The 27,895-nt window shown below is 35.4% G+C and overlaps 2 protein-coding genes and 1 pseudogene across 2 annotated transcripts; 1 reads left to right on the top strand and 2 right to left on the bottom strand.

Annotated features, from left to right (window-relative positions):
• Nucleotides 1-423: 423 nt before the first annotated feature.
• LOC145573023 (putative mitochondrial protein AtMg00860 pseudogene) lies at nucleotides 424-798 on the bottom strand (annotated as a pseudogene).
• A 386-nt stretch (nucleotides 799-1,184) lies between these two features.
• On the bottom strand, nucleotides 1,185-2,252 carry LOC145573007 (uncharacterized). The gene is made up of 3 exons (XM_081631773.1): nucleotides 2,144-2,252; nucleotides 1,610-1,810; nucleotides 1,185-1,456 (listed from the first exon to the last, which is right to left on the bottom strand). Exons 1-3 carry the CDS (start codon nucleotides 2,250-2,252, stop codon nucleotides 1,185-1,187), a joined length of 582 nt encoding a protein of 193 aa, XP_081487899.1.
• A 22,965-nt stretch (nucleotides 2,253-25,217) lies between these two features.
• LOC145572991 (uncharacterized) lies at nucleotides 25,218-26,885 on the top strand. Its single transcript, XM_081631772.1, has 5 exons — nucleotides 25,218-25,715; nucleotides 25,794-25,939; nucleotides 26,028-26,116; nucleotides 26,218-26,378; nucleotides 26,448-26,885. Exons 1-5 carry the CDS (start codon nucleotides 25,218-25,220, stop codon nucleotides 26,883-26,885), a joined length of 1,332 nt encoding a protein of 443 aa, XP_081487898.1.
• Nucleotides 26,886-27,895: the final 1,010 nt, after the last annotated feature.

Raw genomic sequence — 27,895 nt, 5'->3', positions numbered from 1 at the left:
ACTTCACTATAACTCACAACCTCTAAGTTCAAATGCTTCATATCTTCACATAACTCATCAGGCACGATTAAAGTATTCACACCATGACTTGATTTCCTACTCAAGGCATCAACAACAACATTTGCTTTCCCTTCATAGTACTGTATGTTCACGTCATAGTCATTGAAAAACTCCAAACAATGCCTTTGTCTCATATTGACATTTGTCAGAGTGAAAATATATTTGAGACTCTTGTGATCTGTAAAGATCTTACACCTTACTCCATACAAATAATGCCTCCAAATCTTCTATAGCCGCAAGATCAAGATCATGTCTAGGGTAATTAACTTCATGAGATTTGAGTTGGCGAGAAGAATAAGCTATCACCTTCTCATTTTGTTGCAACACGCACCCTAATCCATTCTTGGAAGCATTACTATATACTTAAAATCCATCACTTCCATTAGGTAAGGCTAAAACAGGTGCGGTGGTTAAACTCTCTATAAGAGTTTGAAAGACTTGTTCACACTTTTTATCCCATTCAAACTTAGTTTCTTTTTTCATCAAGGTAGTTAAGGGTCTAGCAATCTTCGAAAAATCCTTCACAGACCTTTTATAGTAGCCAGCTAGTCCCAAGAAACTCCTTATGTCAGACACATTCTTAGGCGTAGGCCACTCACTCACTGCTTGAACCTTTTCTGGATCCACATAAACACCTTCTTTAGACACATAATGTCCCAAAAATGCAACCTTCTCTAACCAGAACTCGCACTTCGAAAACTTAGCATACAACTTATTGTCTCTAAACGTTCTCATCATATCCTTAAATGATATTTATGTTCTTCCTCACTTTTCGAGTATACCAAAAATATCATCAATAAAAACAACCACAAACTTATCCAAATACTCATGGAATACTCAATTCATCTAATCCATAAAGATTGCAGGTGCATTGGTCAACCAAAAAGGCATAGCTGTAAACTCATAGTGTCCATATCAAGTCCTAAAAGTAGTTTTAGGAATATCCTTATCAGCAATTCTTAGTTGATGGTAACCCAAACGTAAATTAATCTTGAAAAACACACTAGCTCCCTTCAATTGATCAAACAGATCATCGATCCTGGGCAATGGGTACTTATTCTTTATTATCACATTATTCAACTCTTTATAACCAATGCACAACCTCATGCTCCCATCTTTCTTCTTCACAATAAAACAGATGCTCCCAAAGGAGATGCACTTGGCATAATATATCCTTTATCCAACAATTCTTGCAATTGCACTTTCAACTCCCCCATCTCAATAGGTACCATTTTATATGGTGCCTTAGAAATCGGTGTCGTTCCGGGAACTAAATCTATTGTAAACTCTAATTTCCTCTTTGGTGACATTCTATAAATCTCTTTAGGAAATACATCCAAAAACTCATTCACAATTGGCACATCTTCCACGTTAACTTTATTACTCATTTCCAAGTCTTGCACACAACAAAAGAACAAAGGATACCCCTTGCTCACAAGTTTTGATAACCTCATTACAAAAATAATCCCAATACCTTTTGGTTTCCCAAAACGTCTGTAAGACACAGTCTTTCCCTAGGGACTTCTTAAATGAACTTTTTGTATCTCACAATCACTCTTAGCTTTATAAGTGGCCAACCAATCAATTTCCAAGATAACATCAAGGTCACCCAACTTAAATTCTATAAGATCAAATGGAAAATCAGTCTTCCCAATCCTCAAAGTTAAACCCTTATGCATCTTGGTGCACCTCACAACTTCTCCAGTAGGTAAACTAATAGGCAAGTTAATCGAGTTTGGCTTAACTAGTCCTAATTGTTTCACAACAAAACTAGAAATAAAAGAATAGGTGGTTCCAGAATCAAATAAAGCTTTATAGAAATAGAATGAATAGAAAAGTTACCAGTGACAACATCAAAAGACCTTAGGCTTCCTTTTTTCTCATCACAGATAAACGACCTGGAGTGACATTCTTTTCTTGATTCCCGGAGTTGTTGTTGCCAACATTTCTGTTCTTTGCATTCCCATTTTGACCATTTGAATTCCCTCCTTGATTGCTTGTTGGAGTAAACTTGTTCCCATTCCCTTGTTTCTTTAGTTTGGAGAAACACTCAAAATCCTTGTGGCCCTTCTTGTTATAGAACCTGCACACAACCAAGTTCCCATCACAATCCTTTTTAGGATGATCTTTGCCACATCTCTTGCAGTTGTAATGCCTCTCATCTTAGCCATTAAGTCTAGATGATCCTCCATTGTTTTGAACATTCCTATTCTGGAGATTGTCGTTCCTTGGCTTCTTAAAGTTACCTTGGTTACTCAAATTAAAAAAACCTTACATTTTTCTCCAACGCTTCTATCAGGCGCACTTTTGACATTCAGACTGTATAGGTGCACTGCTCTCCCATAAACCTTATCAAGAGTCTTAAAAGTCTTTCTAGCCAAGTCCTTCTGTAATTGTTTAGTCAAACCTTGCTCAAATCTTTGATCCTTCAACTTCTTATTAGGAACTACTTCAGAAGCAAACCTCGATAGTTCGTAAACTTGTTATAATACTCAGTAATTGACATATTGTTCATTTGGATATTATTGATGACCACTTGATCCTTTTGTTTCCTTAAGAATGGTGGATAGAATTTCTCCCTAAGTTTGGTTTTGAAAGTCTCCCAACCCAAATTATCCTCAACACGAAGCACATTTCCATTATCCCTCCACCAAATATCTACCTCTTACTTCAAATACATTACAGCTTGATCCAATTTCATATTCACAGGGCAATTCAAAGCAGCAAAGATCTTATCAAATTCTATAATCTAATTCTCTAGAAAAGTTGGGTCTCCACCTCCCTTAAAGCATGGTGGTTTGACATGAGCAATCTTTTTAAACATCTCACCCAAAGGATCAGGATTATCATTGCAGTTTTGGTTCAAGTTCTCAGCTAGTAGCCTAATAGTCAGCTAAAGCATCGTTGTTAACCATCTTCCTCCGCCTAGAAGTATAACGCACTCTTAGGCCAACGTCGACGCAAAAGAACTCTACTTGCATAACACATCACATTCATAAATATATTAAGGCATAAAGGTAGGAAAGGCCACACAATCTCCCCTAATAAGTCACTTTTAAAGGAATGATTATTAAATATTAATCATTCCTACGCACAAGAAAATAAATAAAATATTTCCCTTGATTCAATTCCCACCAAAATCCAATTCAAGCATTAAGTAATTAAATAACCACATATCAATAGTCACATAATTATATGCTTCACATAATCTTAATTTACACATATCATATAGCACAAACCATCACATATAATTCCATATTACATGCTTTAATTTAAACCTAAAACATGATTTTAGGTGATCACACTCAAATAGCACCATTAGATAAAACATACACAATTAAATAACTTGCGTAATCACTTCATATATATATATATATATATATATATATATATATATATATACATTAATAAAAGCCCAAAATATTTAAGTACAATGCATATAGAAAGAAATAATCTACCTATACGCCCTTCCTAATGCTACCCAATCTTCACCGATAAAATAAAATAAGCACATAAGTTAAGAGAATAAAATAAATAATAATATTTTCGCTCGATGAATTGAGGTTTGACTTTCGTTGACTTTCTCTCTTCTCTCTCTTCTCCATGGTTCTTCATTTTTGACTGGTTTTCTTCATCAAATTTGGATATCAATGGCTAAGAAGAAGAAGACTGTTTCTACACCTCAAGTAGCGCGACAACAGACTACTCATGAAGCCTTTGATTCGATTTTGCAGAATTTGAGAAACTCAGGTACTTCTTTCATTCCTAGTCCGATTCAAGAGGTAGATGAATTGGTTACTCCGGCGCCGGCGTTAGTGCACCCAGCTTGTGGAGCTATTCCCAGGAGTGATGCTGAGACCATTTCCCTCTTTGCTGAAGCTACTGCTAGGTCGAGTCAATCCAATGGAACAGTACCTAGGGTTTCTGGGTTTACTGTTCCATTGGACGATGGTGGATCTGGGCATCGCGCTGAGCCAGGGAGTTCTCTTCGCCATTCCTCACCCCCTCTGGAGCAGAATGTGCACAAGAATAATGAGGATCGAGTTACTCCTTCCTCTGTTCTGGAACTGAACTTGCGTAACTGTAATGAGGATCGAGCTTCCTCTTCCCCTGTTCTGGAACTGAACTTGTGTAACTGTAATGAGGATCGAGCTTCCTCTTCCCCTGTTCTGGAGCAGAATGTGAGTGAAGGTCGAGCTGCTCCTTTTACTGGAAAGTTGGCTGCAAAGGGGGCTGCATTATCCTTTGTTGCTCCGAAAGTGAAGGAAGGGAAACTCATTGCTGAGCTACAGGCAGCTGAAATTGAGGCAGGTAATAAAAAATGGGCTAATGCTTTAGTCTTCTATGTAGTTGGCTTTTACCCCACTATTGCTGCTGTTCTTCGTTTTTTTTGCTCAACAATGGAATGATATGCAAAAACCAGATGTTTATTGGCATGATGATGGGTACTTTATTGTTAATCTATGTTCTAGTGATGATAAAGATACTATACTTTGTTCTGGTCCTCATATGTTCCTTGGAAAGCCTGCAATAGTGAAGCCTTGGTGTCCTAATTTTGATTTTAATGCTGAAATTCTTAGAACTGTTCCTCTTTGGGTTAAGTTCCCTAATCTCCCACTTAATTGTTGGGGATCTGACACTCTTAGCCGCCTTGGTAGCTTGCTTGGAGTGCCAATTTGTGCTGATGAATGTACTACTAGGCAACTTAGAGTGTCTTTTGCTAGAGTTCTGATTGAAATTGATGTTACAAAGCCTATGCCTAATTCTGTATGGGTTGAAAGTCCTTCAAAGGAACTTTTAGAGCTCAAGGTAGTGTATGAGTGGGCCCCTCCTTTTTGTTCTAAGTGTAACAGGGTTGGTCATGATTGCTCTGTTAAGCCTCCTATGCCTAGGCAGGCTCCTAAGCAACCGGCTCTTGTTCCTCTTAAGCAAAAGCGGGTTTGGGTTCCTAAGCCTAACCATGCCCCTGCTTCTACTACTGCTGTTGATGTTGGTGTTTCTGTTCATGGACAATCTATTATTACTCCACAGGTTCATACTTCTCAGAGTTCAGATGAGGGGTGGAGAATAGTAGGAAGGAAGACAAAAAGCCAGCAATCTAGAGTTTATCAGCCTGCTTCTACCTCTAATGCTTTTGTTGCTTTATTTGCAAATGAAATGGATGGTGCAGGTGGTTTCACTATAAATCCAAGTGGGGGTGAGGTTAATCCCCCTCTGGTGTCATGATTTACTCTGTTTGGAATGTCAGGGGCCTGAATGACCCTGGCAAAGTTGCCTCTGTAAAGAGGTTGCTTCATTCTCATTCAGTTGATGTTGTTGGTTTGCTTGAAACAAAAATCAAATTGAAAAATGTCCTCACTTATCAGAGGAAGTTTGGCTCTTCTTGGCTCTGGTTGTGTAATTATGACTATTCTCCCAAAGGGAGGATTTGGCTTGGTTGGAATGCGGATAGAGTAACTGTTAATGTCTTGAAGGTTCATGAACAGTTTATTCATTGTAGTGTTTCTTCTAAGGACCTCTCTACTCAGATTCATCTCACTGTTGTTTATGGGCTTCACTCCATTCATGATAGGCTTCCTTTTTGGGAGGGACTTAGAAGCATCTCTATTCAGGATTCTCCTTGGCTTTGTGTTGGTGACTATAACTCTGTTCTTCATACCTCAGATAGGCTTCATGGTACTGATGTTACTGATTATGAGACTAGAGACTTTCAAAGCCTGGTTGATGATTTGGACCTCACTGAGATCAAAAGCAAAGGGGTCTTCTACTCTTGGTCTAATAAGGCTCATACTGGCCCTAGAACTCTCTCTAGAATTGACAGAGTTTTTGGTAACCAAGCTTGGTTAGCCTCTCATGGGCATGTGGAGACTGTCTATCTCCCTCCTTCTTTATCTGATCATAGTCCTGTTCTTTTGGATATTTGTTCTACCCCTGCGGGGAAAGGTAGACCTTTCAGATTTCTAAACTGTATTGCTGATCACCCTGATTTCCTTGATACTGTTTCGCAGGCTTGGGGTTCTGGTAATTCTATTTGGCAGAAGCTTAATTATGTGAAGTCTAGTATTAAGTCCCTTAATAGCAAGCAGTTTGGTAACATTGAGGAAAAGATTGATCAGGCTAATGTTGAGCTTTCTAGAATTCAAACCTTAATGGCACAAAATCCTGATGATTTGGATTTATATACTAAAGAATCTGATGCTATTAAGGTTGTCAAACATTGGAATGATATCCAGGAAAGCATCTTCAAGAAAAAATCTAGAATCAATTGGGTTAAGCTTGGAGATGGAAATTCTCACTATTTCTTCTCTGTGATGAAGACTAGACAGGCAAGGAATAGAATTGACTCCATCTTTGATTCTAATCAGGTGTTGCTTAAGGATCCAGATGCTATTTCTCATGAAATTATCTCTTTCTATAAGTCTCTTCTAGGGACTCAGGCTCCTTGGCTCCCTGCTGTTGATCTTGTCACTATGAGGAGGGGTAAGCAGCTCAGCTTTGCTGCTCAGAGCTACCTCATTAGGCCTATTTCTCATGCTGAAATTGATGTTGACCTTAAGGGAATTGATAACACTAAAGCTCCTGGTATTGATGGCTTTAACTCCTTTTTCTTTAAGAGAGCTTGGCATATTGTGAAAGATGATGTTTATGCTAGTGTTATTGATTTTTTCACTAAAGGGACTTTGCCTAAGCAGTGGAATTGTACAACTATCACTCTAGTTCCTAAAATCCTTTCTGCTTCTCATGTAAAGGATTTTAGACCTATATCCTGTTGTACTGTGGTCTATAAGCTCATTTCTAAGGTCATAACTGCTAGGCTTGCTGCTGTCATTGGTGAGGTGATTGATGATGCTCAGGCAGGGTTCATTCCAGGCAAGCACATTGGTGACAATATCCTTCTTGCAACTGAACTGATCAAAGGCTATGATCACAAATTTATCTCTCCTAGATGTATGGTTAAGGTGGATTTGAAGAAAGCTTATGATTCAGTTGAATTGGGATTCTTGATCACCGTCATGCAGGAGCTTGGTTTCCCTCAGAGATTTGTTGGTTGGATATGGACCTGTCTTACTTCTGTCTCTTACTCTATTCTTATTAATGGTGTTCTTGCCCCTCCCTTTGAAGCTAAGAAAGGGTTAAGACAATGTGACCCTATGTCTCCCTTTCTCTTTGCTATTGGTATGGAATACCTCTCCAGATGCCTTGATGAGCTTAGGTTAACTCCTGATTTTAACTTTCACCCTAGATGTGAAAAGTTAAACCTAACTCACATGATTGTTTGCTGATGACTTACTGATGTTTTCTAGAGCTGATAGTGTTTCTGTTAAGCTTCTCTTCCAAGCCTTCTCGAAATTTTCGGGTGCTTCTGGGCTTTCTGCCAATCTTGATAAAAGTGAGGTTTATTTTGGAGGGGTCTCTGCTGATATTCAGAAAGAGTTGAGGGAGCTTCTTGGTGTTTCTCAAGGTACCATTCCTTTTAGGTATCTTGGGGTCCCTCTCTCTTCCAAGAAGCTTACTATTGCTCAATGTAGGCCTTTGGTGGAGAAGGTCACTGCTAGAATCCAAGGGTGGATGGATAAACACTTGTCCTATGCTGGGAGGCTTCAATTGGTGAAGAGTGTGTTGTTTGGAATTCAGACTTATTGGGCTCAAATTTTTATTCTACCGAAGAAAATTCTGAAAGAGATTGAGGCTAGGTTCAGGTGTTTTCTTTGGAATGGATCCTCTGTCCCTGCTAAGAAATCTTTGGTTGCTTGGAATAATGTCTGTCTTCCTAAAGTCTGTGGTGGCTGGAACTTGCTTTCTCTTCCTGAGTGGAATAAAGCAGCTGTCACTAAGTTACTTTGGGATATTGCTCACAAGGCTGATATTCTTTGGGTTAAGTGGGTCCATATCTACTACTTCAAGCATAAAGATTGTTGGACCACCCCTACCCCTGCTAGATGCTCTTGGTTCTTGAAGAAGATTTTGAGTTGTAAAGATGTTGTGAATGATCAAGGGGGATGGGATGGTTTCATACAAGGCAACAAGTTGAAAATCAAGAAGCTTTATGCTGCTATTAGGCCTCAAGTGCCTAAAGTTCCTTGGAAGAGAGTTATTTGCCAAAACTTAGCAACTCCTAAGAGTGTGTTTATCTTGTGGCTAGCTTTGTGGGATAGGCTTGTCACTAAGGATAGGTTGCTTCAATGGCACATTTCTTGTGATCCAAAGTGTTTCTTGTGTCTGAATAGCAATGAAAGTGTTCAGCAATTATTTTTTGATTGTGATTTCTCTAGGAAGGTTTGGAGCAAGGTGTTGGGTATCTTACGGGTTTCCAAGCCTGTTCAGCAGTTTAGTGATGAGGTTGATTGGATGAAGAAAATCTGCAGAAGTTCCAGGTTGAAAAACAAAGTGATCCAGGTGGCCTTCACTGAAACAGTTTATGGTATTTGGATACAAAGGAATGCAGTTCTCTTTACTGGTTGTTGCAAATCTGTTAATGCTCTAGTTAGGGATATTGTCTTTCATTTAGTTTGTAGAATCCCGGCGGGAAGCAAATATTTGATCGTTTAGGAGCTTGTTTCTGGCTTCTAGTGTTTGCGTTCTGGTTTCTTTTCTTGGGGTTTTTCTTGCTGTTATGAATCCCAGTTGCTTCTGCTGTCCTTGCTGTTTCTGCCTTCCTGCTATCTGCCCTGCTGTTTGCTGCATACTGCTGTCTACTTGCTGTGCATTGTTGTCTGTTTTGCTGTGCACTGCTGTCTGTTTGCTCTGTTGTCTGTGTTACTGTGCACTGTTGTGCATTGCTGTCTGTTGCTTGCTGCACTGCTGTATGCTGACTGTTATGCACTGCTATCTGCTGTCTGTCTGCCTGTTTGCTGCTGACTGTTTGTCTGCTGACTGTCTGCTGCTTGTTGCTGTCTGCATTGCTGCCTTTCTGCCCTGCTGGTCTGCATGCTGGTTGTGTGTCTGCACTGCTATCTACTGCTTGCTGTTGGGGTTTGCTGCACTGCTGTTCTGATGGTGCTAAGTTGTTGTTTTGTGCTGCTGTTTAGCAGACAAGGGTTTGGTCTGCTGCTGGTTGCTGTTGGCCTCACCCTGGTGCTTTTGATGCTGCTCGTTTTTGTTTTTGTTGGTTTTACTGGTCAGTTTGCAGGCATGTCTGCTTCTGATTGTTGTTTTCGGTGATTTTTGGGTGTATGGCTTTGTTGTTTATTGCTTGTGTTGTTGTCTGGTCCTGGTTTCCAGAACCCTTCCTAGAAGGTGGCTGGAAATCTGAGTCCAGCTGTTCTAGGCCCTTCCTAGAACCCTTCCTAGAAGGTGGCTAGGTTTGGATCTAGAACCGGTTTTGGGGTTGGCCTGTTTTTTCAGGTCTTGTGGTGTTCTGGTGGTAGTTATAACTTAGGTTTTGTAAGTTGTAACTTTCTCTCTTTGGTAATAAAATCTTATTTTCCAAAAAAAAAAAAAAATAAATAAATAATGAAATTCATTTCATTTCAAAATAATTAAAATCACTCGAAAATATTTAAAACAAATAAACATTTTTTTTTCGTAAATACCGAATTAAATTATTACTATAAAATAATTTTCGAAAATCTAAATTAAACTTTAAATAATGTAGTAAAATCAAACTTATCACTAGATTTAAAACGTTAGACGCCTAAAAACTTTAAAATTGGCTTTAGTGGTAATAACCAAAGCTCCCAAATACCACTTTGTAACTGTAGGGAATATTTCAAGCATTCCACACTTGAGCCCCACTGTGATCATACACTTAAGTATGGTGACATCCAAAGGCGGAGGAAGCTAGAGCAAAAGAGTCGCCAACAAGTTTAGGAACTTGTAAACCGTTCACGAGGTGAATGTTACACCCCTTCACGATCCGAGATATCGCTAACTCCATATTGGTCCGGAACCATGACTTATTCGGAGATGAAGGTATAAATCCAACCTAAAAGAGATTGAACCTGCCTTAAATAGACATCTACTTTATTCTTCTCATATTCATGTGCGCTTTCCCACTAACATACAATCAATACATTAATCCTAAACCTTTTTAATCTATGTTGGTTGAATATTAATGCACAAACAAATCTATTATTGGTGATCACTTGAATTAAAATCACATTAGCCTAAATAGAATTATTAATTATCTTATTAAGCGTGATTTCAAGTACAAATTCCTTTTAAACCTGCAAGAGAGGGCATGATCAAGCAATAAAAATAATATATCAAGCAGCATAATAATATTGATACAACAAATCATCATCATAATAATATTCTCATCAAAGCATAATATTATTAGTAAGATCATGGGCATGATACTAACATGACTAATAACAAATCCTAACATGTCACTAAACAATAAAGATCGAAGCTTTAGCCCTAACATGATACTAGAGACATACATGATATTAGAAATATTAGTTATTACCCTAAATATGATACTAGGAAGCAATAAATAACATCCTAACATGATACTAGGAATTAACAAAACCTAAGCATGCTTTCTAAAGATATATAGCAAGGAAATTACTCACTTTGTTTCTTTGTATCTATTTCTATCAAAACAATACACATGTTAGTAACTTCAATAAAAATATTAAACAATAAATCTAATCAAAGAATTGAAATAAGATCTGGGACCAAACCCTCAGAAATTATCAACCTTTCACGTCTAGGGTGAAGGCAACTTTGAGCTTGGCTAGGTGTGTCTAAGTCTCGTGATGGAGGAATATTATATTTGAAAAGGCAAGGCTTAGAAAAAGGGAGAAAGAACAAGCTTCTAGCTTTTAGAAAGAGAGAGAGAAAGAATAGAATAGATGATTGTTAGTGATTGAAAATGGGGTAATACGATCCTATTTATAGAGAAAAACGTCTAGAAACGATTAGAAAAGTGTTAGAATTTGAATCGGAAATTAAATTCCTTTTGACACGGCAAGATGAAAAGTATCGCGGCGCCATAAAAACAGTATTTTTTGCGTATTTTTTTATCATATCTTTTTATTCACGGCGCGATAAAAACAGTATTTTTTGCGTATTTTTTATCATATATTTTGATTCAAAAGTCGAAATAAGTCATATAATATGTCGTTGGAAAGCTCTTGAAGGAACCCAATTAGAATCAGATTAAAGTGTTTAGTAAAATAAAAGATATGGCCAAAATAGTGGAAGGGTGTCAGTTTTGGATAGAGTTTCGTATTTCTTTTATATCTTTTTTGTTATAGCTTGGAATTAATATTATAATATATCATTGGAAATATATTTTCAAAAGCTATCCAACCATCTAAGACTTGGATAAAAGTTATGAGGCACGAAGATAATAACTGACAGTCTTTGAATGTCTTTCATTTCGAATAAAAATAGGGCTTTTAAAAAGAGGAGTTTTATTCAATTTCAATTCTTTAATCTTATCTTTTCAAAAAGGATAATTAAGATCTTTTAGAAACTTATAGAATCTTCTAATTAATCCTATCTAGTTTAGGAATATAATTAATATTAATGGACCATCCATATGATCATTGGGTCGCACATTAAACTCGTTTAGACACATTTTAGTGTTTTGGCCATACCTTCCTCGTTTTAACTCGGAATTGAGCTTATAATATATCTTTGGAAAATTATTTTCATGTCCCATCCAAATACACAATTATTGGACCTATATCATGGACCAAATTAAACTGAACTGGACATTTTTCATAAATAATAAGATACGAAATGAATGATTTTCGAAAATAGAAATGAATTATTTTTATTAAAACATTTTAGAGAACAAGAGAATTCACGAGACTCTTTCACATTTCACCTCATTCAATATTCATGACGTGAAAAGTACTCATCATTGGGTTTTGTTTTTAGGGAGACACAATTTGGTGTCTACAGTAACACCCCAATAATTCTTACTTTAACCACTTACTTTCAATAAAATAGAGGAGAACCATTGACATGTTACCGCCACGTGTTAAAATGTTAAGGCTTTATTTAACGGAAAATCCAACTTAAATCTTGAAATACTATAATTTAGAAATCCAATGAGTCAAAGCTTACAAACTGGAACCATAAAGGCCCTTATTTAAAACCAAACTAATATTCAAAATCCCAAAAAATAAATAAAATAGTAAAACATAAATAAGTTCAACACAAGAACGAATACTCTCAATCACATCAATCTCTTGACAATGCGTATGTTAAATCCGCGAACTTCACATCATCAAGCTAACATGTGCAATACTGCTTCCTAATAATGCAAGTGTAATAATTGGATCATCACATGGTCATTAAAAGGCGAAAGCCATGACCAAAAGAAAACAAACACAAAAGCACGCAATCAGAAAAGTTGAGTACATACAAGCTACAATGTACCAATCCTAGCATGCTCAATTAATTAAAATAAATAAACATACAACACGAATTCATTAATCAAGGCTCCACACTTGAACAATTCAATTGACTCAACATGCTTATTAACCAATTCCAGACACTTGAGTCTTTATATTTAATTTAATTAATTTAATTTGAAGTAAGCAATAGACGAGGTTGTCCAACCCACCAAATCATTTTGGTTCCAAATGATCATTTAAAATAAAAGTTTAGCGCGATGCAAGAATGAGTGCGACTCCATTCTCACAAAGTTAGTCTAGGATCCCCTCTAATTTTCATTATAATATAAAATGTAAATAACAAAAGAAAAGAGAACATGTTGATCAAACAAGCCTCAGAAAGCCACAGGCTACCATCGTGTACCCCAACCCACAATTGTCAATACTCTAGAAGTGCACGCTTTCTAGAGTTTTATTGCTCATCCATGTTTCACTTTATGTGATTACCAATTTAATTAATAGGCGACTTATTTAAGTAGACCATACATATTAATCATACATATAATTCACTTTTAATCTTATGTAGGACAACGATGATCACATAACAAATTGACCTTTAATTCCATTAAATTCCAAATTATCCAAAATTGTTGAACATAGTCAGTCCACCTAGCCATTTCGGCATAATGCACTTTAACTCAACATACTACCAAGTCATGATTAAATAATAAATAAAATAATAATAACCTCATGGAATAATTAATGAATTCATTCCACTTAAACCATTCAATTCCAATCCTTCAATAATCCAAATGTGGTTAACAAACCAATCCAATAAAAATATGCTTGTATCAACATTCCATACAAACAATTAATCTAATATAATTCAACATGCTTGCATCCATAATTCCATACAAACATAATCAATTCATAAATATAAGCACATGAATTAATTAAATGTATAACCAAACAATTTCCATCCAAGAGTTCCCTAAACATGAAACTAATTTCATTCCATTTGGTATCTAAACATGATACTACTCACAACGAAGTAGACATGTACGTACCTCGTATAAACAATCCTTTTTGCCACTTTTAATCACTTAAAAGTCTCCTAGGGAATAATCATTTCCTAGAAAACAACCAACAATTATTAATTAATATTTAAACAAATTTCCAGCAATATAATTTGGTTAGCTCCTTAAAACCTCCTTTAAAACATATTTTTATGCTTAATTAATCATTATTATTACAATAGGAAAAAAAGGCCCAAATTTCATTATCTAAGAACCCTAAAATCCCAATTTAATTAAATTAAAACCCTAGTTTTATAATTTATAAAATTCGAAAAATTAAAACCATTACATAATATGAAATTATAACTTTAAATCACCAAAATATAGTTTTTCATACTAATTAAATTAATTTAAAACACTAAAATCAAACCCAAAACAATTTAACAATTTTAAGCAATAATAAAAAGAAAATAAAGGAGGAGGAAAAGGGGCAGCCACGGCAGGGCCACGACTGGATGGTGGTCGCCGGCGGTCTGGCGGCGGCGGCAGGTGGGTACGCAGGAGGTGGCTGGCGGCAGGTGTGGTTGGTAGTGAGTTTGGGGAAACTTACGTAGGTATGGAAGAAAGCAAAGAACAAAAGAAAAAAGGAAAAATAAAGAAAAAGAAAGTAAAGGAAAATAAAAATAAAGGAGAAAGAAAATAAGACGAACATTTTGTGTGGGGAAAATTTTGGGGATTAATGGGGTATTTATTGGGGAGAGAGTTGTAGGTTAAGTAGGAATATTGAGCCTCATAAAAATAATGGGCCAATTAAGTAAGTAATGTGGGTTGGGCTTTGCTTGTTCGAACATAAATTATATAAGGAAGGCTCATAAAATAATTTGTACTAAATTAATTTTCGACCTAAATTAATAATTTGAAACTAAATTCCGGAAAAATATAAATAAATATTATAAATAAAGTTAAATTTCATTTATTAAATATTTAAAAATATGTGGGATTACATATAGTTTAGGCCAGTCAACGAAATATAATCTATCACTTACCGCTATACAAATTTAATTACTTATTATAAAAAAATTAATAATTAATAATAATAATAATCTACAAAAAGATAAAACCAAATGTCTTCAAAAGGAAATTTTATACGGAGTATTGATTGGTTGGTTTTTTCCTTCTAATTTCAATATATTCTGATTAAAATATTTCATTTTATGAAAATTTATACAAAATAATATTTACTTTGCTAATCTATATACGTAAACACTACTAAAACACATATATAGAGGCATGTGTTATTCTTGATATATATACATATCTTATATTTATAGTTGTTATTGTTATAGATCATAGAATTTATACACATAGAATATTCGTAAAGATATACCTTACTCTAATGTAATTCATTAATGTCAATACTTTGGGGTTTATATAAAGGAATTGAATATTTTATGTAATGTGAAGTATATCTCAACTATATTAATATCTCCTAAGTAAGGTTAAATATTTTTAATAAACATTAAATATAATCAATAAAATATTAAACACAATTACAAATAAAATAAGAAAGAGCTATTACGGGCAATGTCATATTTAAGGAAAAAAAGGAGTGAAATATACAGTTATGGAATAAATTTTTTCCTATATATTAACTAAAAATAGTTGTATTGATTATAAGCATAGATAGTATCATAAAATCATATAGTACATATAATAACATGGTTAATAAATGATTTATTTAGACTACTATTATGCTTAAAATATCTTTAATTATTAGATAGCTATATTCATTAAATTAATTATGTATAATCAGTTCATATGAAATAAAAAATAAAAAAATTTCAACTCGGAATACATTTTTAATCCGGCGAACTTTGGAATGGATTAAAATGTTTACAAAATTGCAAGGATGAACATATTGAAAATTTTGAGGGAAAAAAGGCAACGAGAGTCATATGAACCACAAGGATCTACGTGTCAACGAAGAAGACCACTTGGTGATATTACTAATGGTCAATTCCCATCTTCGTCTTCTAATCAAATTCAATTTCGACCTCCTGGAAAGCTAGCATCATCATTTGAAAATTTGAATACAAGTGGCTCACTTACTCCTAGATAACACATGATACAAAAAGGAAGAGTTGTAAACTGTACTCAACATAAATTTTTAAATCTAAATTATCTAGGGTAAATGATGTCCATAAAGCGAGTAGCTCTACAGGTACTTAATTATCAAATATTTTAGTTTCGTTCTACTAAAATGATAATGTGCATTTTTTATTCTAACAAAAACATCTATCATTTTCTTTATAGCACTTGACTTTATTAATAAACATATTGAGGATGAGTACAACTTACATTTTAATGTTGAAGCCCTTGAAGGTATGAACTTCTTTATGTTGTCTCCCTTTTTCTTAGCTAATACATCTATCAATGTTATTCCATAGACTCTGCACTTACAAATGGATCGGATGATAGTGATGATGATGAAAGTACTGATGATTGCTTTATTATACCCATAGAAGGTAATGGTGGCAACTCATTACCCACTAAATAAAGTATTAGTGATTGTTTGTGATAATAATGATTAATTACAATGTGATCCTCAATCTTACTCAATTTTTTATTCAAGGTGGTAATGTGCCAGCTGCATTTGCATGTGAAGGTAATTCTCTATCATATTTAATAACAAAGTATCAACTGATCCATATCATTTGAAATAATAATCTAATCTAATAATATAAAATTGTCAAAGTATAAATCTTTATCAACTATATAATCATGCAGAGTATTGGGACATTGGAAATCCAACGTATGCTTGCGTACATTGTGGAGCTCTTCTCTGGTTTGAAGAGAGAACTAAAAAAGATCGATTTACAAATCTAGAATTTTCAAAGTGTTGCATGAAAGAAAAAGTTCAAATTCCTATGCTTCAACCTCCACCTCAAACACTATGGATTTTATACACAAACACAGATTCCAAGAGCAAACATTTTCAAGATAATATACAACCATACAATATGATGTGGGCTTTTACTTCAATGGGTCGGAAGATTGATTCATCTGTGAACAAGGGAAGAGGTCCATTCATATATAGACTACATGCTTAAAATTAACACATGATAGGAAGTTTGTTACCAACAATTGGGTCATCTCCGAAATTTTCACAATTGTATATCTATGATACTGAGAATGAAGTTGACAATAGGATGAATGCTTTAAGGTATCTTTATACAACTGTTAAACTTATAATTATTGCTTTTTTTTCCTAAGAATATTCTCATTTTATGGATACTTATATATGTAGGATGTATTACATTACTTTCTCATTTTTTTAGATTTCTGCTTGTGTGTTACCTTATCTTTAGTTCAAGGAATAAAAAGAAACTAGTGTGTGGTCGGGTGATGCCTCGCATTGCTAGTTTATACTTCGCTAATTTGCTAATCAAATTCGACTGTTTAAATAGTAAGACTTGTTGGTTTCGAGTTTAAGTCTTGCTATAAACATTTTTTAGTTCTCAAACTCAATCTTTACATAATGGAAACAAATAGTATAATAAGACACAAATTAGCTTATCTAAGTTAACTATAATTTTGTTGGATAAAAAAACACAATTAATAAATGGATAAGATGGTAAGACTCTTAACTTAAGATTTGTTGGTCTTGAGTTCAAGTCTTGTTATAAGCATTTTTTATAGCAAACCTAATACATTTGAAAGTGACATATTATGTTTATAATGATATGTGGGCGCATATTGCTGGCATGTCAAATTTGAAAAACATGACGCGTGAAATATATTCCGTTTAATTTGAAAAATGTGACACGTGGAATATATTCTGTTTTAGGAACTCTTTTAATATATAAAGAAATATAAGATAGATTTGACCGTGAAATTGTTGAAAATTTGAGAAAGATACTTGATGAGTACAATCCTCTCACACAAGCATTTAGAGCGGCTAGAGATCGATTTGCATCCAATACTCATGAAGATAGCAAGCTTAGACTTATTGGAAACATATAAAAGGATGTAAGGACTTATAATTTACCATCTGCTTCTGAAGTAGCTGGTCTAATAGTTGGAGATATTGGAAGCTCGCTTGGGGAAAGGGGATATTATTATAGGACACGGATCGGTCAATTGAAACGTATATGTAAGTTGCACCCATCTTATTTTCCATTGAATTATCCCTTACTATTCCCTTATTTGATCGAGGATGGATATAGACTTGGTATCCAACATAGAGATACATTTAGTAATCGATTAAGAAAAAAATTAACTATAAGAGAATGGTTTGCTTATAGAATTTTTTAGAGAGCTAAGGAAGCTTGCACGATTTTGTGGCCTTGGAAATTATTTCAACAATTTTCGGTTGATGGTCTTACAATAATGATAGAACGGAAATTTCACCAAATGCCCTTGAATTTTTCAAAAATTTACCAAATACCCTCAAGTTTTACAAAATTCACTAAATACTAGTGACGTATTGTACAATTCACACCATGACCTGAAAGGGGTCCTGACGTTAGTGAACCGTTAGTGTAAAATTACCATTTTGCCCCTAGTGTCTCCAATGGCGCCATAAACACCATTGACTCCTTGACTTGGTCATAATAGGTCAAAATTTTTTGACCTTTTGTATTTCTCATCCTCTCTTTGCTCTGTTCTTCAAGTTTTCAGCAAAAACTAACCCAAAAAAATCACGAAAAATCCATTCTTGACAAAATCCAAAGCTCTAATCTGGTAGAACAGTGTTTCATAAGAATCAGTGAGACGGAATTGTGGGTAGAAACAACCTGTGCGACGTGATTCGGAAAGGTTGGCTTAGTGTGGAGAAAATTGTGATCGAAAAATTTCATTTGGTGTTTGACAACTCGCGCAAGGTACCATTCTCTCTTTCGCTTTTGAAATCGATTTCGTTTTTTAGGGTTTTTTATGAAAATTGATTTAGGGTTTGATGAATGTGGTTGGTTGATAACTGTAAATTGATTGTTGGTGATTTATATCTATTATTGTGTGATGAATGTGGTTGATTTGTATAGGAAGTTGTATTTGTATTTGTTCATAGTATCTGCACTCCACTAGTGGAAAAAAGGCCATCTGTAACGGGCAAAAACTGCCTATCCGTAACGGGCAGCGGCCGTTACGTATGCAGCCGTTACGGATGGCCTTTGTTATTCGTAACGGGCAACTTAAATGTCCGTTACGAATAATAGGTTATTCGTAACGGACATTTAAGTTGCGCGTTACGAATAATAGGTTATTCGTAACGGACATTTAAATTGCCCGTTACAAATAATAGGTTATTCGTAACGGACATTTAAGTTGCCCGTTACGAATAACCTATTATTCGTAACGGACATTTAAGTTGCCCGTTACGAATAATAGGTTATTCGTAACGGACACTTAAGTTGCCCGTTACGAATAATGTTCAAAACATGCTAAAAATTAGGGGTATTTGTAACTGGCACTCTTTAGTACTAGTTACAAATACCCCAATTCTTTTCTTATTTCCTTTTATTTTTAACTATAAATTGGTTATCATCCCTGATGAAAATATCAAAACATTATACATACAAAAGCCAACTATATGTTTCAAAAGAAGTTACAAAAAATATATTATGACACCACTTAAAAAAAAAAAAAAAGATTAGAATTACAAATAATTTCAGCAGCCCCTTCTAATCACAGAGGCGTTCTTTTAACTCCCTGTTAATTTCAGCAGCCTCCTTTTAATCATTTCCTTTTATTAATCTTGATTCTTTTGATATTTCTTATCTTTATTAAAAGCACCATCAGATTCAGTTCCATGGGAACCTTTAAACTGGTAACTCCCATCAGAATTTCCTCGTTTCCCATCTGCCTTTCTCCGCATACTTCTACTTCTTCCCTTCCTAACAACGCCTACTTCTTCTCCAAATAATCGACAAGTCTCAACAACAGTATGATTCTTCGTCCTTCTAAGAGAAAAAGCTTTTGAACCAACAGCAACCATACGAACCCAAAGCTGCCACAGGACCATAATCAACAACAACCATTTTAGCAAATTGACAAACAATAAGAAGTGTTCAAGTTCTTTTAATTTAACTCTTGTTATCAATTGCACAAAAATTTAATGATTCAAGAAGCCTACAATATTCCTAAGTAACACCACACTCCTAACCTGCCACACCATATTTCTTAATTATTTGAGCATTTCAGCGAGACAATAAGCATTCACCTCGGCTCATGTGCTCAATTCGGCTTAAAAATGTGACACATTAGAAACCAGATTTGACTCAATCAACAAATTAGGCTCAAAATATCACATAAATTCCTTCTCGTTTAAGAATATCAACATAAAATGCACATAACGTTCTAGCAAGTAATAAGTATCAACTCCAAAGGTATTAAGCGGTAAAATGATTTTACAAGCTAACAAAAAGCCAAATTAGAATAAGATGTATAAAATTTGACTTCCAAACAATATTCCATAGAGTCCATGATACAAAGTTAAAATTGGCATACTTAATTACGAGATAAGGGTACAAGATAACAAGCTAGTGGAAACAGAACTAATGTCAGTAAACCATGTAATATTGCTTCATTGATCAACTTAACTAGTTGAGCAAAAATAATTGGGTCAGTTGCAAGATGGAATAAAAAGGAAGAACATGAAGATACATAGTATTCAAGCCATAGGAATAACTCCAAAGAATTAGTGGGAAAGCTATACAAGAGGGTCAGAGTGAAAGAACAAATAGTGTAAAAACAGAAGGGTAGTAGATGCATATCACAATGCTTGAACAATTAGAATAGGATTTATAGTCCGTGAAATTGGCCAAATAGACAAGGATGATAAAGATATGGATGACATGGAATTAGTAGGTCCAGGGTAAAAGAAAACAAGCAGGTTAAAAAGTGGAAGAAAAACATAAAAGGGAGACGCCTTTTTATATAGTCATTTTTCTCTTCGCAAGAATCCATCATCTTTTTTTTTTTTTTTTTGGGAAAGGTGGGTGGGGTGGGGCCAGGGGATTATTCTCATCTTTTATATCCAATTTCACCATCAATGCCTAGAACTTATTCCAGACAATAGTATTAAAGAAATTCCACCACTCTACAGCAGATACTCAACATTTGGGCTTCTAATCATTAAAACAGAGCTTTCAGTAACAACGTAACAAGATTCATCTTTGAAATATCATGTGTGTCATATACGGAGTACCTTGTCACCAGGGCAATCAAGCGTCAAGCGACCAGATGAATCAACTACAGCACCACCACTACCACCAGGATGCACAGCAGCTGTGGTCTCCAGCATCACCGGGATCTCTCCTGCAGGACTTTTCTGCAAAGCGGACTGGTCGGGTACATGCTTTTTTGCCTTCACAACTTTAGCAACCACACCAGTTGTGATAGTTGGCAACTGGTCTGTAAAAAGAATTATGAAGCATGCATAAAATGAAAGTCTGAGCAGTCCAGAAAAATAAGGAGGGAAGTGCATTATTTAAAAATGAAGACTACTTACATGCAAGACAGAAATAAAACGAACTGGACCAAAGGGTGCAAGTCATAAATGAGATAATAAGCTATAGATATTTTTATTTTTTTTGAAAGATAATAAGCTATAGATTTGAAATCACGGTAACATTCTGTAATCGCTATAATAATGGTACAAAGGGCTTTAGAAATATAATAACAAACATCTTGGCCCCACTTCAATAAAATATATAAATAAGGTCATCAAACATAAGGCACTTCCAGATGAAATGATAAAAGGAAATTACGCATATAAACTCTACTACTTATACTTCCTCCGTTCAGTTAATATTGCAACAAGGAGGAAATTACGCATCCCGAAACACCTTTTATATGCTAAATATCTATAATTGTGTAAGAGTAAAAATTATAAAAAGTTGATATTGTGAAAGTATTTTATGAGACGAATCCAACAAGATCCCACTTGAGTATATTTTTCTTAACGTATAACTCATATTATATGGTCAAACAAGAGTGATGAATAGTGCAAAAAGTCCATTGTTGCAATATTAATAGAACGGAGGAAGTATTAAACAAGAAATTACAAATTCACAATCCCAGGAATGAATTGTTCACATAAAATGGCAGGGCACTAAAGAAACGTGGAAAATCCTGGCACTCTTTGTCACAAGAGTGCAAGACTCACAACTTAACTGTTCTAATAATTGTTGGTTATTTTAGTAGTAAAAAATTAGCTTCAATTGTTAGCTACTCGGTATCTATCTATTTGATTAAGCATAATATTTTGTTTGGTAAAACAAGTCACTAGGTAGTTGGTAGCAAACATAATGATAAGAGAGAACCCTATAGAAAATGGAAATCATGGTTCAAACAATCAAACTTCAAAAACATCATGCATTTGGAGCAAGATCAAGGATTCAGATTTCAAGGTACATCACAGTGCCGACAAAGAAACAGTATACATCCTTTGACTAAAGGTAACCACAAAAGGAGAGGAACAAACCAGGAAGACACCGAATATCAGCCATCAACAATGACCTATCCTTTGACGTAGATGGGTAGCAGTTGGAAATTGAACCCACTGATATGCTGATCCATGTAGAAAATAAAGTATACAATTAGAAATCCAATACATAGTGAAAAATAAATACATGAAAGACAATGCGGCTGGGGGGGGGTAGTGAAGGTGGAGACACAGAGCTTCTTTCTTGATAATATGCAGTTGTAGACTATTAGTTTCAAGAATCCAGGAGCAAGTGTTTCCCCACAATCCGTCATTCCTGTGAAATCTAATCTGTAGACCACCACTAGCTAATAATTGGTGAAGTAGAGGCAAGCAAATTTGAAGACATACAGAGACAAAAGATTAATAAGAAATGCACAAAAGAGCTTAAGCTAAAGCACAAGATCTCCTAAAGTGAATAGCAATGTCAATTGGACACAGGCATTAGTTACAGGCGTGTCTCAAAGTGTAACACGTGGAGGCTCTAGAAATGGGTGCTAGATTATGGCATTTCATGTGTTTTATACTAACACACATAAATATTTGCGACTTATCTGTTTGCTAATTTTGTAAATATAGATCTCAAGACTGTCTATAAGCATATGTCGTTCAATTTTCTATTCACTTTCCCTTTGTACACAATCTTTTTTCTAAGAGTAAGTGATTCAAGATTCAAAGATAGTTGAAAGGTCTAAGTGAAAGTTGAAGAATTGGGTACTGACATTAAAATGAAAATTCAAAATAACTTTTTTTTTTTGAGAGAAAATTCAAAATAACTTAAATACAGCCTCTATGCTATGCCTAATATAATACTAATCAAAGCTCCAGCTACATAAGAACCATTAGAATTCATAGCTTTGTAATTTCATTCATAAATTCAATAAAACGAGGTTTAACAAATTATATACCTTGTGACAGCAAGATCTCCGAAAAAGCTTGTAACGAAGAAATCTCAGAGTAATAGCGCAATTGAATTTCTTCTGCAAAATAAACTCGGATCCCTAATCGGCTAATCATGCTTCCCTTCTCACCTAATCAACTCCAAACAATAAAAAAAAATTAAAATGAAATCGCAAAAGCTCAAAAAATAAAAAAGAACTAAATAAAATCAAAAATCGAAAAAGGGGAAATTACCAAATACGACTACGCACCATTAGCGAAGCTCTCTAATGAAAATTTCGTGGATTTCGGCGTAGAACTGTACACAAGAGAGCGGCAATTTGACTTCAAAAAACTTAGGGGTTAGTAGAAATTGGAGGTGAAAATGAAGGGAGCTTCAACAATGGTTGTAAGAGAAAGAAGATGGAGGTAAGGAGAGTGAAGTAAAAGAAAATTCGCCATTGAAGAAGCAGATCTATGAGGAGGAAGAGAGAGAGAGAGAGAGAGAGTGACTGAGTGTGAAATGAGAGAAAAGAGGTGAATGACGGCTAGGTAAACCCTAATAAAAAGCCAAAGCCAAGTAATGGGCTCCTCTCATCATTTGGGCCACGCTTAAGCAGTTGTATCGGGCTCAATATGCCCGTTACATGTAATATAATAACCGTAACGGGCAAATGATGACGGTTACAACTAAATAAGTATTCGTAACGGGCACTATTTTTCCCGTTACGAATAACTCAGTATTCGTAACGGACACTATTTTGCCCGTTACAAATAACTAAGTATTCGTAACGGACACTAATTTGCCCGTTACGAATAACTAAGTATTCGTAACGGACACTATTTTGCCCGTTACGAATATATTTAATGTAACGGGCATAGCTTTGCCCGTTACAAATAGCCTGTTACGAATGAGATTTTTTCCACTAGTGCTCATTGAATAGCTAGTTGTATATGGTTTCTGTACTTAGTGAATTGTTTGTGTTCATGTATAGGATGGCTCATGTATGGCTGGAGGTTATTTATAATGATTCTGCATTTGATGTGCTGATTGAAGACATTGATAGGAGTAATTTAATGGAGTTGTTTCAGTACATTGATAAACCTAGAACAAATAGGAAGTTGGATTTATGTGATGATACAGATTTGTTGAAAATGTGGGAGTTGAATGAGGGTAAAGAAACCATAAAAGTATGGATACAGGAAACTTTTGTTCTAGGGTTGGTGTTTAAGTCTGTTGAAGCTAGTTGGCAAAAAAAAAAAATTAAAGATGAAGCAGAGAAGCAAAGGTGTAGGTTGTGATAATTACAGGCTGAAAGGGAACTGATGGAGCAACAACAATATACTGTTGCTTTTGAGGTGCCAGTGGTTAATGCAGATGATTCAGGAGTTCAGTATATGAGGGTTTTTAACACCCCTGATGTAGTTGATGAGATGTTCCCAGGAGCATCTCAACCACAACCCTCCCAACCCTCAACTCCTCCCAAGCAATCCCACCCAACATCACATCCAAACCAGACAAAGAAAACACCTAAGAAAAAAATGGTCAGTAGGAGGAAAAAAACCATAGCTGAAAAGGGAACAAATAAAGAATCCACACCCTATCCAGAGTCTCCACCCCAACCAAAATCTCCATCCCAACCCCATCCAGATTCTCCACCCCAAGCAGATTCTCCTCCCCTACAACATTCTCCTCCCCAACCAAATTCTTCAGCACAGCCAAATTCTCTAGCACAGCCAACTGTACCATCCCAACTTTCCCATCCAAATCAAGATAAATCAAAAAAGGGAGGGAGATATAGACCTAAAGGCTTCAGAGTCTCTAAAAAGACTGATGCACAACAGGGGATAAGCGTGAAAAAGGGTCCAACCACCAAAAGAAGGAAGTCTGCAAGAATTGGGGCCAGTTTAGAGGACTTGGTTAATTTTGACAGTAACTTTGATAGTGATGATGACGATTATAGTATGTCTGGAAGTGACATGGATGATGAAGAATATATTGGTGATTTCATAGTGGATGAGCCAGAAATTGAGTGTTTGTACGATGATATCCCTAACAAAAAGTATGAAGACTACCTTGATGGATCTTTAAATATGGACAGAACATATTTGAATGGAAAAATTTGGACCAATCAAGAGTTGTATATAAGGTTATAACCTTGGTTAATATTTCCAGATATGCAGTCATTCACTAATGTCTTCAAGGAAAACTGCATACAAGAGGGTTTTGGAGTGTTTGTTGAGAAGTCTGACAAGGGTAGGTATGTAGAAAAATGTGCAATTGATAGTTGTGAATGGAGGATTCTTGCTGGAGAGATGACTGATAAGGTTAGTTGGGCAATTAAGAAGATAAGTGGGGAGCACAAGAGTTGTGGCAGGCTGGAAGAGAACCCAATAGTCACCTCAGACTGGTTGTGCAAGCATATGAAAGCAGACATTGAAGCAAACCCAGATATACCTGTTTAGGATCTTCAGAAGATATGTATGGAGAGATATAGAATCCTTGTTAAGACAAGGTTATTCTACAAGGTCAAGGCAATGGCTAAAGAGAAAATTCATGGGAACTTTGGAGATTCTTACTCACTTCTCCCTAAGTATGCAGAAATGATAACGATCACTAATCATGGTAGTTATGCTCTAATCAGTTGGACAGAACAAACACCAACTGAGGTACCAAAGTTCAAATCTTGCTTTTTCTCATTTGCATCTCAAGTAAAGGGATTTTTAGGAGGGTGTAGGTCCATAATTGGTATTGATGGTTCCCACCTTAGTGGATATTTTAAGGGCATTCTGTTAACTACTGTGGGTATTAACAGTAACAATGAGATATTTGTTATTGCTTATGAGATAGTTGACACCAAGAGCTGTGACAATTGGTCTTATTTTCTAAGAAATCTGAAGATTTTATTTGAAAAGGAAGGCTACAACAGAGATGATTGGACTTTCATCAGTGACAGAATGAGGATAATGGCTTACTGTTATGTATTTTGTTTGTCTTCTCTTTGTGACACTTTAAATGAATAGTAACACTTAGTGTTTTTTTTGTGAATTTGTTTGCAGGGAGTTGACTCAGCAGTACATGACACTTTTCCAAGAGCTACTAGAAGAGTGTGTTGTCAACACCTGTACATGAACTGCAAGATTGAAGGGTTTAGTGGAACAACATTTCATAAGCTCTTTTGGATAGCAGCTGATGCATACAATGAGTATGTCTTCAACAAGGCCATGGAGAAGATCCAAAATTATAATCCAAAGGTTGTAGAGTACTTAGGGATACATTTGACCTAGTTGTAGGTGTGATCATAATACCACAAATTTTGTGGAGTCATTCAATGCATGCACCAAAAATTACAGAGATCTCCCTATCCTAACTCTCCTTGAAGGTAACATGCTGACTCTCCTTGAAGCTTAATACTATCACTTGCTTTCACTGTTTATGCACACTCTAAACCATTCTTGAATGTGATGTGTTTTGTATATCTAGCTGTTAGGCAGTGGTTCATGAAAATAATTAGATCAAGGTATGAAAAAGCAGTTGTTATGGGGCCAAATAACTTGACTGAGTATGCTAGTAGAATTTTGCAAAGCAGGAGTGATGAGTCTAGGTTCTGCTATGCTACAGCTTGTGGTGGTGGGGAATTTGAGGTGAGAGATATACATGTTCATTTTCCAATTAAGTTGTAAACTGGTACTTGTGGTTGTGGGGTATGAAAGCATTCTGGTATCCCTTGCAAGCATGTGTTAAGGGTGATTTACCATGAAATACTGCAAGCAACAAACTTTATTTCAGCTTGGTTCAAGGGGGCTGCATACAAACAAGTGTATGGAGAGCATATGCACCCCATGCCTAATCCAAGTCAGTGGCAGTCCTTCAACCTTCCTGAGATACAACCTCCATTCATAAAGAGAAGTGCTGGGAGACCACTCAAGCAGAGAAGGAGAGGGCCAAATGAAGCAAGGAAGGGAAAGAGAACAAGCACAGTTAAGTGTAGCCTGTGTAAAGAAATGGGGCATAACATGTTAACTTGTGCTGCAAGGAAAAGAAAGGCATTTGATGAGGCTACCACATCTACCAAAACTAAGACCAAGTCAAAGCAAACAAGAGATCAAGGAAGGAAGCATAAACTGCACCCCAAGCCTGAATTGCTGTAACATTATTTTTTGCCTACAATGCTAGCATATTTTTGAACTTTGATTATCTCAATCTGTACTTATGTTTAAGCAGCATCTCTTTGAACATCAACTTTTATTGAACATGTATTTTGGAACAAAATGGTAAACTGTAATTTTTGGGTTTCAAAGATGAAATTAGTAAGTTGAAATTGAACATGTATTTTGGAACAAATGTCTTCCTATTATTTATTCCTTTTTTCATGTTGTTACAAGCTAATTACTTCAACAACACAACTACAATGATTACAGCCATTACTATCCCTATTTTTATGAGTACATTAACAAGTTTTTGGTGCTTTTTGATCTTCTTCTTTAATTGCTTCAACTCTTCATGCATATTCATATGTCCTTCCCCATCCCCTGTCTCCGTGCTTCCCCTTCCCCTACTCTGACATTCTTGCTGTTGATTGCTCAAACTTTCATCAACAACAATTTTGCACCATTTGAAATTGTTACACGCATCACACTTGTAATAAAGCCTTTGCAAATTTAATGATGACTCGGAACTTCTAATTGCAAATTTCCTCCCACAAACACAATATTTATTTGCCACTCTTATGTAAGAATAGCCATGCATTGAGGAGGATCTAGAAATATAACTCATAGTGTGTTAGTGCGTGGTTATTTTGGTGAAAAAAGGATTGCTAAGCCTTGTACAATCAAGAGTATATATAACAAACCAAAATAACGGCTAATTGCCAAATATAAAACTAGTCGTTGTAACTTAAACAAAACAGAGGTATTTTTTGTTATTTTTTTTCAAATTTTGGGCATTTTGTGTAATTATTTTTTAAAGTCATGGCATTTGGTGAAATAAGTTTTGCACTAACGGTTCACTAACGTCAGGACCCTTTCTGGTCATGCTGTGAATAGTACAATACGTCACTAGTATTTGGTGAATTTTGAAAAACTTAAGGGTATTTGGTGAAGTTTTGAAAAGTTCAAGGGCATTTGGTGAAAAAACCGATGATAGAATTTAAAAGGTTGCA

This window comes from Chenopodium album, chromosome 2 (genome assembly GCF_948465745.1).
Source record: "Chenopodium album chromosome 2, dcCheAlbu1.1, whole genome shotgun sequence".
Taxonomy (NCBI): Eukaryota; Viridiplantae; Streptophyta; class Magnoliopsida; order Caryophyllales; family Amaranthaceae; genus Chenopodium; species Chenopodium album.
This window is presented reverse-complemented; position numbering and strand designations above follow the sequence as displayed.

Excerpts from the sequence above, each read along its gene's own strand:
- LOC145573007 (XM_081631773.1), bottom strand. The coding sequence starts at position 2,252 with ATGGAGGATCATCTAGACTTAATGGCTAAGATGAGAGGCATTACAACT. Across the intron at positions 1,811-2,143 it reads GGGAACTTGGTTGTGTGCAG|GACTAGTTAAGCCAAACTCG; the intron begins GTTCTATAACAA and ends TGAAACAATTAG. Across the intron at positions 1,457-1,609 it reads TTATAAAGCTAAGAGTGATT|ACTTGGAAATGAGTAATAAA; the intron begins GTGAGATACAAA and ends GTTGTGTGCAAG.
- LOC145572991 (XM_081631772.1), top strand. The coding sequence starts at position 25,218 with ATGGAGAGATATAGAATCCTTGTTAAGACAAGGTTATTCTACAAGGTC. Across the intron at positions 26,117-26,217 it reads TATCCTAACTCTCCTTGAAG|CTGTTAGGCAGTGGTTCATG; the intron begins GTAACATGCTGA and ends TTGTATATCTAG. Across the intron at positions 26,379-26,447 it reads GTGGTGGTGGGGAATTTGAG|CATTCTGGTATCCCTTGCAA; the intron begins GTGAGAGATATA and ends GGGGTATGAAAG.